This window comes from Canis aureus, chromosome 7 (genome assembly GCF_053574225.1).
Source record: "Canis aureus isolate CA01 chromosome 7, VMU_Caureus_v.1.0, whole genome shotgun sequence".
NCBI lineage: Eukaryota > Metazoa > Chordata > Mammalia > Carnivora > Canidae > Canis > Canis aureus.
The window spans coordinates 44,854,896-44,872,407 of record NC_135617.1 but is presented as its reverse complement, the minus strand read 5'-3'; the positions used below and the strand labels follow the sequence as shown (position 1 = coordinate 44,872,407).

The window sequence follows — 17,512 nt, the reverse complement described above, 5'->3', positions numbered from 1 at the left end:
AAGATGAAAAATCTAGTTTTTAATGCTAGCAAAAAATGCATATTGACATAATTATTTTGCTAATAATAGTATTCCATTTTAAGCATTTTTTATAGAGCAGTATTTTCAAAATGTCTTCCTATTATCATCTGGGTTTTGGAATAGTAACAAGAGCACTTCCAGGGGAGACTGGGCAGGCAGAGTAGCCCCCCTCTACCTCTTCCTCTCAATCCAAGTCTCAAACAAAGAAGCTCCAACTTAAATTATTTCAAACCTTAGATGCCCATATAAGATTCTATTTATAAAAAGATCTCTGAGTTATAGCTAGTCTAGTTTTTCACAACTGAGTACACAATGAGTACATATTAAGGTGTATGCTTTAAGAAGCCTGAGGGTAATTTTTTTGGAAATTGTAATCTTATTTTCCTCTTTTTAAAAAGATCTTATTTATTTATTCATGAGAGACACAGAGAGTGAGGCAGAGGGAGAAGCACACTCCCTGCAAAAAGCCTAATGTAGGACTTGATCCCAGGACCCCAGGATCACAACCTGAGCCAAAGGCAGATGCTCAACACTGAGCCACCCAGGCATCCCATAATCTCTTATTTTCTAACAGCCATCCTATGCTATCTCTTTATTATAGAGACAGAAAGCAGAGTTTCTTCATGCCTCTGAATCTAAAAAAGTTCTTGATTCTGCTGTGTGATCTAATGAGCATAACCAGGCAAACACATTTATCTTGCATTAAACCTGTGATCTGATGACATCAGTTTACCTGATCACCTGCAACACCTGTGCCGTGACATTGTGAAGGGTCACACTGAGAAACTCATTGAATAGAACTAATTTTCTGTTATCTCATTAGTATGAAAAAAAGAAATGGAAGTCAAGTTGTAGAAAATAAAACTATAGATCTTGCATGAATGTGTTGTTGGCTGAGATTTGTATATGCCACATTTGGAAAAGATGCCTGCTGGTGGTGGTGGTGGTGGTGGTACCGTTATTATGGAAAAAGAAGAAAGCTTCATCAAATTCACATTCCATTATCATGTTCTCTCACTTCTGGTCACAAGTTAGACTTACTTTGTGACTTAATTATACAGCCCCTAAGTAAAGGTGAGACATGCAATATTGTTAATAATGATCCATGGGAGTTGCCTGGGTGGCTCAGTTCTTGAGCACCTGCCTTTGGCTCACATCATGATCCCAGGGTCCTGGGATAGAGTTTCATATCAGGCTTCCCACAGGGAGCCTACTTCTCCCTCTGCCTATGTCTCTGCCTCTCTCTCTCTCTCTGTGTCTCTCATGAATAAATAAATAAAATCTTGGGGAAAAAAAAGAATGATCCATGGACCGTGGTTCAAATCCATAACCACCAATTTCACAATGCACAGGACAGCATATCACAACAAAAGACTATGCAGCCCAAAATGTCAATTCAGTTTTTTCCAATCAAGAGATTAAATGGGGTACCTCTTGAAAGGAAGGCTTTGTATTGCATAAAATCATTTCTTTGTTTTGGAAGTCGCTCAAATATCTTCATTCAGTTAGACAAATATAGCAGGGGACATATGTACAGAACTGACAAGGATTTGGACAAGCCAAGAGCCTATCCTTCTCAGGGCACAGATAAATATCTATTATTTGTTTAGCAGCAAGAAAGAAGCGTGGTGGTGGATGGATCATATCGCTGTTCTTCACTTATTGAGGAAGCAACTACTGATCTCCTCTGTCTCTTAAGGCCTCAGAGTACCTGGTCTTCTGGAAGGACTGGGAAGCCTTAAGGAGGAAATACTGTATTTTCTGCTCTCAACATTCAACTGATTGAGGGCGAAATATTTTCTTGGCATTGTCTTTGATTTCCACTTTGCTTTTTATCTAAAAAAAATTTTGTCTCATTATCATCACATTAGTGTAATGGAAACTTACTAATAATTTTTTTCTTAATTGTTCTTACAACGAAGGAGCAAGAGGTTAATTATTATGAACATAATATCTACATTCACCTTGTGTTACTACTCGGTTTAATATTCCTGTCACCTCACAAGTAGATCTGAGAGTACCCATTAGTTTCATTTGTAGAGTAAATTTTTCCTCCAGAATAATGATGTGCATAATAAACAGTTCATTTTATATTTGGATAGAATAGGTAACATTTTATAATTGTCTTCTAAAATATAGTATTTTGTGACGAAAACTATATACATATAAAGTGCTTTCTTTAATTTCTTTTTTTTAATAATCTGGTTCTGACAATGTCAAATGCCTATTTTGAAAATATTTTATTAATTCATTCATCAATCAATCATTCAATAAACATTTATTGATTGTTCTGCATAGCAATTTGTTAGGTCCTGAAAATATAAAAATTAATAAGCAAAGTTCCTATTCTCAAGTGCTCAGCTTTTAATCTTAGAATATTTTCTCTGCATGAATTTATCATTATTTATATGAAGGCAGACTAAAAAGGAAGCAGACCCAATTATATAACCACTTTCATTTCAAGTAGGTTATCACATGCTATACATATCAATTTGAAGCCATCAAATCCAGAACATTAAGCGATTTCATTCCCTAGTTGTAAAATCAATGTCCATTCCAAATTCAGACAGCTAAACATTTTAACTGGAAGTTTGTGGTTTATGGTTTGTGTGTGTGTGTGTGTGTGTTTGTGTGTGTACATATAAAACAATATTTCTAATTAGTTTTAAGAACTGACAGAAATGTGGGATCCCTGGGTGGCGCAGCGGTTTGGCGCCTGCCTTTGGCCCAGGGCGCGATCCTGGAGACCCGGGATCGAATCCCACGTCAGGCCCCCGGTGCATGGAGCCTGCTTCTCCCTCTGCCTGTGTCTCTGCCTCTCTCTCTCTCTCTTTGTGTGTGACTATCATGAATAAATAAATAAAATCTTTAAAAAAAAAAAAAGAAAAAGAACTGACAGAAATGTAGGAGGTAATATTTTCTAACAAAACAGAACTGGTGTGCCTTTTGGAGTGATATGATAATTCCAAAAGAGAAATTGATGGTCTTTAATAGATATGCTAAGAAATCAAGTTCTTAAAAGCCACTGGTGAGATCACCAACAACAAGCTTTGTGTAGTTCTGAATGGGCTATGTTACTTAAGTTACTTTCAAATATATTTACATGGACATAATTACTTTTGATTATTTTAAATGCTATAATTCTATGGAAGAAAATGTTTATTTTAGTACTTTCCCTTCTATTCTGTGTTCTTTCTAAATTCTATCCTAAAATTTTTCAACCATTTTAATAAAATTAAGTTCCTATTTTAGTGAGAGAGTTCTTCAATAATTAACACAGACTTTAATATAAAGTGTTACAATAAAGCTTGACTCAGAATTAAGACAAGTTACTGATTTCATCTGTTTAAAATAACCACAAGGGTGCCTGGCTGGCTCAGTCAGTTAAGTGTCCTCTGCCTTTGGCTCAGGTGATGATCTAGGGTCCTGGAATCCAGCCCATGTCAGGTTCCCTGCTCAGCAGAGAGTCTGTTTCTCCCTCTGCCCCTCCCTCCTGCTAATGGTTGTGCTGTCTCTCTCTCTGTCTCCAATAAATAAATAAATTCTTAAATAAAATAAAAAATAAAATAAAATAAAATAAAATAAAATAAAATAAAATAAAATAAAAAAGTAACCATAGTGGGCACCTGGGTAGCTCAGTTGGTTAAGCATCTGACTGTTGATTTTGGCTCAAGTCATAATCTCCTAGTCATGAGATGGAGCTCTGCATAGGGCTCCCCATTCAGTGGGAAGTCTGCTTGAGATCCTCTCTCTCTTCCTTCTGCCCCTCCCCCCTAAAAATAACCACAATAATAATAACTATGTCAAGTCTGTTTCTATATTTTTGACAACCTAAAATAAATATGCACACAGATACAAATACATCCAGTAAACCTTAAAGTCATTTGTTACAAAGCTTAAAAACAGGAAATGTTTAAGGATATTTGGAGGAAAAAAGTAGTTAAATATTGATAATATAATTATTGACATTTTACTAAATAACATATTATTTATGTGCCAAAATGTCTATAGTTTATCAGTTATCCAGACTAGTGTAAACATGCACACAAAGTCACATAACTCTAAAGAAAAAACTGGAGAGTGTATCTAGGTGACTAGAAAACCCAGCGATCCTACCCAACTAGGACTTCTGATTTCTGTGGCAGCTCTAGAGAACTGCTTTATCTCACCAGAAACCCTGCTTCTTCCTAAGACAACAAATATGGCTCATTTTACAATTTCCTTCTTTTCCTTGGTAGTTTTCTCTGCTCTTCAATGAATGGCAACCTTTGAGATCTGAAATCAAGTTTCATTCCTGCCTTTCACTCCTTATTTAATAGTTATATAGTAATTGGCTGCTTATGTTCCAGTTACTGTGCTGGGTGCCAGGGAGATACTCAGTAGGGAATAAGACAAAAAAGTCCCTGAACCCATGATGCTTACAGTCTAGTTAGGGATACAGAAAATCAATGTGTGAAACAAGTATACACAAAAATTGGTGCTATGGCAGATAATACTTGAGTGGAAAAGCTTTAGATAGTTTAGAAAGATTTACTTAAAGAAATGTAACTTGAGTAATGAGAAAGGTGCCTAGGAGAGCCAACATGAGGACAGGGGAGAAAGAAAACACTAAGGAGGAGGATACACTATTCCAGTTAGAAGAAACGGTAAGATTAAAGACCATAATATAGAATACCTATTTTTTGAGAGTGCTAGGAGGGATAGTGCATCAAAGAGAATATAACATGGACAGGAAAGGAAGGCAGGTGTTAGGTAAGGTAGAAGAAAATATGCAAGAGCCCAAATGTGCAAGCCCATTTGTTGGCAGTGACAAGTAGTCTGTATTTTATTCTCAGAGTAAAGGTAAGCCTCTGAAGAACCTTTAAATAGAGAAGTGACTTGATATAGTGCACTTTAAATCTTGCTGACCAAAGTATGGTGAATATTCAGACACAGGCAATGGAGAACACCAATAGTCTAGATAAAAATGATGGAGGCTAAGACCAGGATACTTTCAGAGAGACAGAGAGAAATGGCAGATGGAAGATGAAATTTTGGAAAGGACTTTCTGATAGGGCTTGGAGTTAAAGAATAAAGAAATAGAGGGGTCAATGATGACTCTCTGTACATGGGAGATGACAGTTAATAGCTGATATAGGAGAGACTATGGGGAGAACTGTGTGGGATAGGAGCACAGATAGGTAAGTTGACAGTGGTAGGGAATAGAAATTTTATTTTACACAAGTTTAATATATGGGTGATGCTTAGAAGAGAACATATTAGGTAGGGGTTCAGATGTGTGAATGTGGAATTCTTAAGAAAGGTCAAAGCTGGGACAGGTCTAAGATGAAAAAGAAAAACTGGCCATTGATACAGAAAGAGTACCAAAAATTTATTCATTTCAAAGCAGAAAGGGAAAATTATTTCAAGAAAACAGAGTACTTTCACTGAAATGCTTAGTGAATGAAGACAGAAAAGTGTCTATTGGGTTTTTCCATGTGAAGGTCATACAGGGTGATCAATGTCATACTTAGCACGAATTATACCTCTTTATACATGTTGTCTTGGAGTAATGATTATTAAAAGCTCTCTTTTCACTCTAATAACACTATCAGTTACATGATAAAACTCCCTAATTACAGGTGATATTAATAAATGCTGTCTTGGTTGTGGACCATGGAAGCCAGATTGGATTGGATTGAAGAGTGAATGGCAGGTAACACAACTGAAATAAGCATGCCCTGGCTATCCACAGTTAAAAGGAATTTTCTAGCTATGTTTAACTCTGACCTTTCTGTGATTTATTTATTTTATTTTTGACAATTAGAGAACTGTTATCACTGATTTGTTTTAATTTGGTCAATTACATAAGAAATCATTTCACACATTATCATGGTGCTGTTTCAAATATTTTATTAAAATCTTGCAACAGTTTAATCTTTTTCTAAAAAAATGAAAACTTTTTAGCTTAAATTTGGGAAAATGAATTAGCATAGTGTTTCTTCACAGAAGCATAATAATTAATCATTAATGATTTGTTCCCATCGGGGGCAAAAAAAAAAAAAAAAACACTGAACAGGATTATCAAGGAATTAACATTTCAATGGTTTCTAGAACTTTTCTACTATTCAATCTATGGGTGCCGTCTTAATGTATTCATTTTTAATGACATGTGGTGATCAATGAGGCTTTAACAATTAAAGTAACCTTCAAGGTCATACAGAGAGTAAGCCAAAGCTGCAGATAACTGACAACTTTAGAGAATGCTAACTTGGGGAGAGATTTCATGTGTACAATCTAAATGATACACATACCACATCATGCCATATGGATCCTAGTAAATGAACTGTGAAGACCCTTATGGAGCCATGCCACACTTCCCAGTTAGAGTGCTTTGAAACTTAACTTTGCTATTGTTATATCTTTTGATATATTCTGGTTATAAAAATGACCAAACTAGAAAAGATATTTGGCTATCCATTTTGAGAAAGTTTGTTACAGAAAAATGTTCCATATTTTAAAACTAATAATACACAACTTAAAAAAAGCAATATACAGACTTGGCTTTTGATTCTGAATTCATTCCAATGAACATACAAATGAGAATCTACATTAAAGCAATGCATTAGTTATGCTTTGGAAATCCCTTCTACAAAATCACTTTTCACTAATAGAAGCAACTTTAGAAATAATTCTTAATAAAATGAGTCATTTTCAAATTATAAAAGGAATCTAAAAATATTTTTGAGAGTTGATCTTAGTATTAATTTTCAGAAATAGTAATAATGATGTTTTAAACATGTTTCTTAAAAGTGAGTTCACCTCTCAGCATACAACTGATTCCTAACATCTGACTTTCCTGAGATTTTGACTCAATAAGCTAATTACATTGTGGTGGTTTACAAATAAAGAAAGAAAGGAAGGAAGGGTGGAAGAAGAAAAGAAAGGAAGAAAGAAAGGATTGATTTAGAGTATCTTATTTAGCATTTCAAAATACATTAAAATGAATCCTAATACTTCAAGTTCATAAGAATTAAAATTTATCATTCAACCACTATCTTCAATATTGCAAGTTTCTTTTATAAAATAACACTAATCTTTGTTTATTTTTACATTTACATTTAAATGCTTAACAGAAACGTTTTACAAAAATCACAACCAGTACAACTTTGTTTTATCTACTTTGGCAAGACTTTTCTTTAGTATCTGTTTTCTCACATTAAGATATTTGGCTATCTGTAATGTAATATTAAAATTAAGAATTACCCATTTTCAGTTTGTTTTCAGTATGTTAATTAAATGTAATATTAAAATTAAGAATTACCCATTTTCAGCTTGTTTTCAGTATGTTTATATTAGTATAAGAGACAGAGTTCACCTTTTGGCAAAGCTAAGAGGAAAATGAAGAAGCCAGACAGATAGGATGTGAGTCAAGCTATTTCAGGTCAAATTAAAGAACATGGGTAATCAACCATTACTTGTTAAAATCTGCATTTGTGCTGTGCTAGTGTTTGTTTCCCTAGGTAGTTGGACCTCTGTAGGACATACATTTGGATGCCTCAGAAGTTGCCACTGAATTGTCATGATTCCAGCTATAACTTCTTGCTTCCTAAGAGCATGTGTTTGGAAGAAAAAAGCCAACTCTACTTTATGATCTTGTCTATTTCTAGCCTATGAGATATTATCTTGTTTAAGAAAATATCCAGAAAATTATTTTGAAATTAGTTTTTCTAAAAGAGAATGACTCAGCCTTCTGTTTTTATACTTTGAATTTTTATATCCTGGATGTGTAGTAAAATATCTAGATGTAATAACTTCCCCATAAACACACATGCATATAGCTACTATATGCTGCTTATAGTAACTTCCACATTTTCTACTGATGTTCCTACCTAAACTGTCCCCTAAACTCTGAAGGTTCAGGTGATCCCCAGGTTGAGCATCAGCTGCAGAACTTCCACAAGGTAAAGACTATGTCTTGTTTAAGGAAAAAATAAACAAAAATTCTGATGTTTAATTCATATATCAAGTACAACTAAAACTAGCTCTGTGTTCCTCTGCTTTGACTAATGATATAACAGCAATAACATTTTCTGAGATCAATTTCAGTAATTTTGTAATTGGTAATGTGTTTTTTTAAATGTTCAAATATAATGATGGGAAATGTCCTACTTTAAAAGCATAATTATTTTAACTTGTGTTTTAAAACAGTTTCTAAAATTGGTACAAATTTATTGGAGTATTTGTATAAATTGAGTTTAAAATCTATAACTTTAAAAATGATTAATTCCTAATTGGATTAACTGGCCCTTGCAGATTACATTTTAAAATTCTTATTTCCAAAGTTCAATGATAAAATTTCTCTCTTATTCACTATATTTTGCATTGAATGAATATATGCCATGAGGGGAAAAAAAAGGTAGGTTTATGTTACAGGGACATTTTGCAGGCTCTATAAATATAGTTTAGAATAACTGAGTTGCTTATTCTTATTTTGTTCAAGTTGAAGTAAAATCATTATTCCATTGGCATGTTTTTCTTGACACTACTGACAGTGGTTAATGAAAAGATTAATGAAATAATGTACACATTTCATTAGAGAAAAAAATGTTTACTTTTTAGAAAGTGGTTAAATGGTTTATTTCTTTCCTTTTCCACCTCACTGATTTTCCAGCACTCTGTGACAAAGCAATCCTGCTCTGGCTGACACATGTCAAGTCCTTGGCTTTATTATTAATGTCTTCAAAAGAAGGACAAAACTTTGATGCTTACTGTGGTAACAACGTTCTAATTGTCCTGGTTCACTATCAAAGAATGATGTCTTTGTTTATACATACATACACATGCACATATACACATATGTTATTTCTTTCAGACTGTTCTGGTTTGAATGTACAATCTGAATGCTTATGTTCCCTACTAGTCAAACAGATTAAAAAGTTCAATGTTCTTAGTGTGAAGATGAAATTATTTATCATTCACAGGCACTGTGCACCCACATTTTAGGTAAGAAAGCTATCTATTGGAGGGCGCCTGGGTGGCTCAGGGTTCCAGCGTCTGCCTTTGGCTCAGGGCGTGATCCCAAAGTCCTGGGATCGAATCCCACATCAGGCTCCTTGCAGGGAGCCTGCATTTCCCTCTGCCTGTCTCTGCCTCTCTCTCTGTGACTCTCATGAATAAATAAAAAATCTTAAAAAAAAGAAAGTTATATATTGGGATAATTTCAGTCATAGAAACACAAATGATGAAGAGATTATTTACAATATGTAATTTGATATTGTATGCATTTTGAAGCTCGTTATAATTACTAAACAGTATATATTATACATATATAAATTTCTATTTCTACTTTCTTCTTATAAGCAGCCCAGTGAACCACTTAGAGCCAAGATTCAAGAAATATAAATACCATAATTCAAATTAAACTATTAAGTGTTACAGACTTTGTTTACTAATTATTTTTTTTGTCTTTATCTCTAAAGGTAAACAGTTATCTTACTTCCTCTTGTAGAAATAGTTCTCATCTTGAATATTCTACATTGTTTTAACTTTCTTCCTAGGTGCAAAGTTAGAAAACCTTCTGCAGTTCGCTTTGCTATTTGGTGTATTCACATGAGTGAGTTCTAGCCAACAGAAAGTCAACAGAAGTGAGACATGATACTTCTAAGTCTCTTTCCATTAAACCATCCACCCATTTTCTGCCATGTTAACTGGAGGAGAATAATGTTTTCACTCAAAAACACACATCACACTGAAACTAATATAACTTGAACATGGTTTAATAAATTAACTCTTCAAAGATGTGGTAGGGGTTGGAAAGCCACATGGGATAGTACTGGATTCCAGGACCATAATATAATTACTCTGATACTGCTTCTATATCTAAAGGCTATCAGGAACAGAAGAGTTATCAGAACTTGAAGGAGAAGGTCATCTGCAAAGAGTTGAAACCTTCACTAGAGAGAATGAACCAGCTCCTGGGACACTACACAAGGCCAAGGGAATATATAACTCAACATTAATCGTTTGCTTTTCAAATTACTTGCCAGTGTTCCCCAATGACTGAACCCTACAGGAAGCAGGAGGACAAGGGAGCTTGTATTAGTTGGCTAAACCTGCCTCAAAAAAAGATGAACAAACCAGGTGGCTTCAATAAATGAAATGTATTACTTAACAATTTTGTAGTCTTGGAAGTCCAAGATCAAGGTGTCAGTAGGGATGGTTCCTTCTGAGGGCTGTGCGGGAAAGTTCTATTCCAGGTCTCTCTCCTTGGATTGTAGAGAGCAGCCTTCATGGCTTTTTACATTGTCTTCCCTTTATGCTTCTCTCTCTGTGTCCTAATTTCTGCTTTTCATGAGGATACTGGTCACCCTGGATTAGGGCCCACTCCAATCAGTTTAACGTTATTACCTCTTCAAAGCCTCTATCTCCAAATGAAGTCACATTTTGAGATACTAGAAGTTAGGACATCAAACATAAATTCTGTAGGATCACAGTTCAAACCTTTACAAGCCCACAATGTAATTTATACAGGTCAATTCTGAAGGACTAGAGAAGAGAGAAAGAAACTATACAGTGGATCTGGAGAGGTGCAGAAACTTAGAATCTATTGTGTACTATATAGCTTTGCATACTGAATTAAGGAAAGCGAATATTTCTTTGATCATATTATCTGCTTCCCTTACTTAAAAATTCTCCAGTCAGTCTCTATTGCTTACGATGTAGTTCACAGTTCTTTTTTTTTTTTAATTTTATTTTATTTAGGATAGTCACACAGAGAGAGAGAGAGAGAGAGAGAGAGGCAGAGACATAGGCAGAGGGAGAAGCAGGCTCCATGCACCGAGAGCCCGATGTGGGATTCGATTCCGGGTCTCCAGGATCGCGCCCTGGGCCAAAGGCAGGCGCTCAACCACTGCGCCGCCCAGGGATCCCTAGTTCACAGTTCTTATTGTGGCATTTGACGACCTATATAATCCGACTGTCACTGCATTTGCAGACCTCATCCTCCCTGGTGCCTACCTAAAGGGTCTCAAATATGCATTTCCTTCCTTTCTTCATTTGATACTAAACTTACTTAAGAAGCATTCTTCTATCATCATCTAAGAGAAATAATGTTGTTATAGTAAAGGCTTTGTATCCAATTGAAAAAGTACTGGTTAATGTGTGGGTTTCATTGGTACATGTCAGTCTTCCTAAGTTTCATTCAGAATTTTTATATCCACTAAGGCTTTTTTTTTCAAAACTCACTATAATTTATTGTATGTCCACATGACTAAGCATAAACAGTAGCTGGTAAGCAATTCAAGAGTACCTGAAGATGTTCTCATTTGTTCTGTTTTATTTGGGTCTGTACATTTGTCAGTATAGGAGCAGCCTACCCAAAATCAAAGTGCCACACCAACAAATTCTCCATGAGACATCTCCAGGAGAACTGGTAGAGTTATGCAATTTACTTACAACTCAGGATGTACACTAAAAGTGTATGACTATGAAAGGAAATGAAAGGATTTTGTTGTTTCCTTTTTTTTTTTAAAGGCAGGGATTTACTTTTAATTGGTAGGCACATAAAAAACAAAACAAAACAAAACAAACAAACAAAACACTTCAAAGTCCCATACTTGAGGAGGTTAGAAGAGCCTAATTTATGTCTGTCTTTGAATTCCAAATCCTACATCTTTCAAGACAAAGGTGGATTATTTTTTTAAACATTTTATTTATCTATTTGAGAGTGAGTGAGAGAGACAGCAAGAGCCGGGAGAGGGGCTGAAGGAGAGGGAGAGGAAGAAGCAGATTCCCCACTTAGGAGGGAGCCCCACTGCAGGGCTCGATCCCAGGACCCGAGGATTATGACCCAAGCCTAAGGCAGAGGGTTAACCAACTGAGTCACCCAGGAGACCCAAGAACTAAGGTAGATATTAAGTAGGACTTTTCTTTATTCTAATTTTTATTTTAAAATTGTTATTTATTTATTTGAGATAGAGCAAGAGAGTGCACAAACCAGGAAAAGGGGCAGAGGGAGAGGGAGATGTGGACTCCCAGCTGAGCAGAGAATGCTATGCGGGGCTGTATCAGGACCCTGGGATCATGACCTGAGCTGAAGGCAGACACTTAACCAACTGAGCCATCCAGGAACCCCTAAGTAGACTTTAAATAAGTTAAAAAAAAATCCTCATTATATATTGAATACAAGTTCTTTTATTGTAAAACTATATGGTATTAATATATATCATGATACATAATGACGGTATGATCATGTAATATATGCAATGATGTTTATAATACAAACACATGATATGTAACATAATTAATATAAATATAAGCATAATTATGATAAATATACCAACAGATATGGATGAAATGCAGCATCACACTCAGATTTGCATTTGCCTGAGAATATATGCACCACTATCTTAGGTTCTCTCAGCACCTCATGCTTAAATACACCTATGGCATTCAACAGTGGAGTAGCAAACGTATACCTATCTGTGCTGGTTTTTCCTTTTGATATACTACATGCTGCTGTTCATCAGCCTAACATCACAGCCTGGTTCTGTTTTCACTTTTCCTCCTTTCGTTAAAAGATGAGTAACAGCTCTAGCTAATTTCTCACCAAACTGGTTTCTAATATGTGTGCTTTTTAATATTTGCTAGTGTATATTTCACCAAACTTAAGCATTCCATATTTTCCTTCCTGCTTTTGTTAAGCTATGCAATCACACATTTCTTTTTTATTTCTTTTTTATTTATTTATTTATTTATTTATTTATTTATTTATTTATTTATTTTTAGATTTATTTATTTATTCGTGAGACACACACACACACAGAGAGGGGCAGAGACACAGGCAGAGGGAGAAGCAGGCTCCATGCAGGGAGCCCGACGTGGGACTCGATCCCGGGTCTCCAGGATCACGACCTGGGCTGAAGGCGGGCTGAAGGCAGCGCTAAACTGCTGAGCCACCCAGGCTGCCCCACACATTTCTTTTTTAAAGGGGCCATGCTGCTCTGCAGAATATCTTGTTTTTCCTTATTCTTAAAATAATGAACTGTGTTACTTTTTCATGGAGGATATTTGTTTCATTCTTTCTGAGAGCACTTCATCGTGGACTGAGAGAAACCTTGCTACTCTTTTTCCTACAGTTCCATAAAAGCATGTGAGGAAAAATGCTTTTCTTATATTCATATTTAAGGGTAATGTCATTAACAGAAATGAGATACAAAAGTTAGAACTAGGAATGAAATGTTTGCATACAATTTAGCTTTACTTTAAAAAGTATGTTGGGATCCCTGGGTGGCGCAGCGGTTTGGCGCCTGCCTTTGGCCCAGGGCGCGATCCTGGAGACCCGGAATCGAATCCCACGTCGGGCTCCCGGTGCATGGAGCCTGCTTCTCCCTCTGCCTGTGTCTCTGCCTCTCTCTCTCTCTCTGTGACTATCATAAATAAATGAAAATAAAAAAAAAAGAGTATGTTAATGGTAAAAAAAAATATGGTGACAGCATTCTTTAAATTTAAAATTGAAGATATATTTTTCCTTTTTACCTCTAAAGGTATATTTTAAAGGTATAAAAAATAAAATTAATGGAGGCCCACTCTTGTTCTTTATAGATGATAATCACAGACGAGAGTATATTTGTATAAATTTCCCATTACTTTAAATAAACCAATAACTTTTGAAAAAGAATTTCTAAATTTAGAGAATTTAGACCAGATACAATCAACTACTTGTTGATAAAAAATTAAAGCAACAAATAGTATGTAAATTGCAAAAAGAAAAAAAAAGTCATATAACATAAAAGAAAGTGAGTTTTTAGTTGTTAAATATCCTTAAAGTAACCTGTGATAAGACTAGTGAAAAACAGGTACTCTTGGGGTTTTTGTAATGTTTTACATTTGATGTTTCTTTAAAGAAGATTTTAAATAGTATGTTGTCACTCTTAAAACACAGACCGGACATGTTATAATAGAAAAAAAAAAGATCAGGTCAGGGGGCAGAGATTGTGGTTTTAATCTTGGCTTCTGTTAAAAAGAGAACCACAGGTTCAAAATAGAGTCATTCAGGCCAAGTCAGCAAGCAAGAGTTAACACCTAACGTAACTGCAGTTTTAACTCCCTAGGAATGTGACATTTGACCAGTCAACATAGTCAATACAAGAAAATTTACCGTTAGACACTTTCTATTCTCCTTTGGAGGGTAACCTTGCCTACACAATGTATTCCTTGCTAATAAATTCTCCTTTTTCTAATGCCCTCTCTCTGACTTGAAAAACTTTGGTTTTGTGTAGCTCAGCAGAAAACCCCTCTACTTGCTAGATGGGATGTTATCCTCATTAAGAATCATTTAATAAGGTCAATCAGACCTTCAAATTTACTAGGTTGAATTTTTTGTTAACATTTCCTACTGACTAACAATGAGAAAGATGCCTATTTTCTTGAGCTTTAGCTTTCAAATGTGAAAAATGAGTGTTACGGACTGAATTATGTCCCCTGCAAACTTCCTGTGTTGAAGTTCCAACCCCCGGTGCTTCAGAATGTGACTATATTTGAAGACAGGTTTTTAAAGAGGTAAGTAAGTAAAAATGAGATCATAAGGTTGGGCTGTAATCCAACATGACTGATATCTTTATAAGAAGAGGAAATTAGGACACAGATACACACACACAAAAAATACGATGTGAAGACACAGGGATAAGACAACCAACTATAAGTGAAGGAGAGGGTCTCAAAAGAACCAACCCTGCTGATACCTTGATTTTACACTTCCAGCCTCCTGAATTGTGAGAAAATAAATTTCTGTTGCTTGAGTAACTCAATCTGTGGTACTTGGTATGGCAGCCTGACCAAATCAATATAATGGCTTTATGAATCTTACTAGGATTAAAACAGTTACTTGCTTATAAAACATCTGACATATGGTAGTTGTTTAATGTGTGCTATTAGCATTGTTCTTACAGCTGAAAGTCTTTCATTGGGCAGGTCATTTATAATTCTTATCTTTGTCTTATCTTGAATATACAGCAATTCTTTTAGGGTTAAGAGATCAAATTATATTATGTTTCTATAGCATGGGTCATAAGGTCTATGCCGTAAAACATATTCGTAGGTTTGGAATAGGAGCAGCCTTGCAATTGTGCCATTTCTTTAACTATGTCCTTTTCTGTATTTAATCTGTGTTTAAGTTTGTAAAATGTAGGTAATAATTATACTTGTCCTTAACAATAAATAAATTCATATATGTAATACAATTACTGCCTGACACATTATTGGTGTTTAATAAACTTTAAGTATGATTACTGTGTTTTCAATGATTTTTTTAACCCTTTTTTTTTAACATATCATAGGCCAGGAAAGTTTCTTCTTGTGTACCATTTTGTTTCTTACATCACTTCTTATCTGTCTTTCTTTGAGGGGGCAAAATAAGTCTTTCATAATTTATTTTTACTGCTGCCCTAATACTCATACACCTGCTTTACCTTCAGATGATGGTAGTGTCTGCCCAGGAAAATTGTTAACTTGGCTAAAATGGCATTTCCCAAAGTGCACTGCCCCCAATGTTAGTTACTCAAAAGGTTAAAATGCTAAAGAAATATACTAAAGGATTCTGTGCCCATATTTTGAGTTAAGCGAAGAAAATGAGGCTTTATTAAATAGCATCTTAGGGCTCTTAAAAAGCTCTTGTGCATTTTGAACAAAGGAGGTATGTGCGATGTAGCCTTTCCTTAATTTAGTCAGTAGTAGACTGTTTTTAGGTGAGTTTTCCATAAAAACATTCTTCTAGAGAATAGAATTTGGCAAGTTCTGGCTGAAGGAAGGTAGAATATCCGTAAGATCTCCAAATAACTTCTTTACAAGTCTGTTTTGGCCTGTTTTCCTCTTTATTTGTTTTAAATAGATAATTATTATTATTAAATAATAATATATTGTTACAACCAAATAACTTATTATAGTCTATATACTGGATTAGGACTGTGGTTAAGTATCTTAAAGCACCATTTAATTAAAAAATAGTGTAGGGAAGCAAAATACTAATATAAAGGCATTAATTCTATATTAAAAATTAAGCCTTACTATATACATCAAAGGAAAATTAAGGCAAAATATCATTTTCCCTTGTCCAGAGTGGCAAAATGATATCTGATGTTGGTGAAGGTGTGGGGATAGAGTCACCTTCAATCACAGCTTTTGGGAATATAGTAATATACATGTTCATTTTTCTATCTGGACTGTGGTATAATGAATCATTTTAATTTTCTTCTTTATGTTTTTTTCTGGATGTTATAAATTCTCCACAGTTAATGTGCTTAAGTTTGCTTACTAAAAGAAATATCATTTCATTTGTTTTTATGATTTCTCTAATTTGAAAATAATATGAAACTTTCAGGGCTTCTTTGTAAAGCTGCTTCTATAACTTCATTGATAATATAACCCCTATAACATTCTTTCCTCAGTACTATTTTAGGACATAGAAAAAAGACGGAATGACTTGCTAAACGTTAATTTGCATACAAGCTTATGTGAATACTAATCACTATAACCTTGTCTTTATAAAAGGCAAAAACAATATCCAGAGGAATTTAAGTGTTAAAGAAATTCTTTTAAATGTAGAAGAAAACAGGCGTATATTACCTGATAAGCAGTGTATACTTCTGTCCATCATCTACTTTAATAGTAGTGTTAATGCTTCTCAATTTTGCTTCACCAGCACAGAAAAAGTAGTACTATAGAGAAAAAAAAGAAAAGGTTTTCTTTAGTTTTTCACTATGAAATTAACACTTTATATTTGTATCAGACTTAGAATTTACTAATAATTTTTATATTGCTTTGGAGTCAAGGGGTCTGAAACTTAGAAAAGTGACAGTGCAATGTATACAACTAATAAAAGCTAGAATTCAAACAGATAAATGTTAAAGTATCAGATACACATACATGCACCATACATGTGTATGCATACACACATACACACACACACTATGCTTGTTTCTTTACCAGTATTCTGGGGAACATATGTGAGGAAGGCAGCTTTTTCTGCTAGCCAAAAGCAACTGTTATTGGCAAATTTCCTTAGATATTACCAATTGAGCAATGTGAAGACCAGTGAATACAATCTAGAGGGTGATGTTAGTGTTCAAGGAAGGGAACTTTAAAGATTATGGAAATTAACCATTCATTCTAAGCTTCCTGAGGCTTGTTGGGGGGTGGATCTTTGTCAGATTACTACTAATTGAATAATAGTTTAAAAGGGGGCAGATCATGTCTATAACAGGTACATTTGATCAGGACCCCCTGGAAATTCCACAGGTGGGCTGCAGTGGCCTATTCACCCTCTAAACAGCGTATGCCTGCATGTGTATTAGTTATATTACAGTTATTCTTTCCCAGAAAGGGACTTATCATATCTGCAAGAAATCAATAACACACATGTAAGTTAAAGAAACACAGTTACATCGTGGTTCATAACTTCTGTGCATCTAGCCATATATGTGTTTGTATATCTATATACCTATATCTATATCTG

At 34.8% G+C, this 17,512-nt stretch overlaps 1 protein-coding gene and 1 long non-coding RNA gene across 2 annotated transcripts in view; one reads left to right on the top strand and one right to left on the bottom strand.

The window, feature by feature from the left end:
* The window catches only part of LOC144317301 (uncharacterized), a 95,398-nt gene extending 89,625 nt beyond the window's left edge, over positions 1-5,773 (top strand). The window contains exon 3 of the long non-coding RNA XR_013383258.1: positions 5,643-5,773. This is a non-coding gene — a long non-coding RNA (uncharacterized LOC144317301). The remainder of the gene's footprint in view (positions 1-5,642) is intronic.
* The window catches only part of EYS (EGF-like photoreceptor maintenance factor), a 1,514,868-nt gene that overhangs the window by 563,316 nt on the left and 934,040 nt on the right, over positions 1-17,512 (bottom strand). The window contains exon 25 of the mRNA XM_077903501.1: positions 16,624-16,715. Coding sequence (XP_077759627.1) covers positions 16,624-16,715 — 92 coding nt within the window. The remainder of the gene's footprint in view (positions 1-16,623; positions 16,716-17,512) is intronic.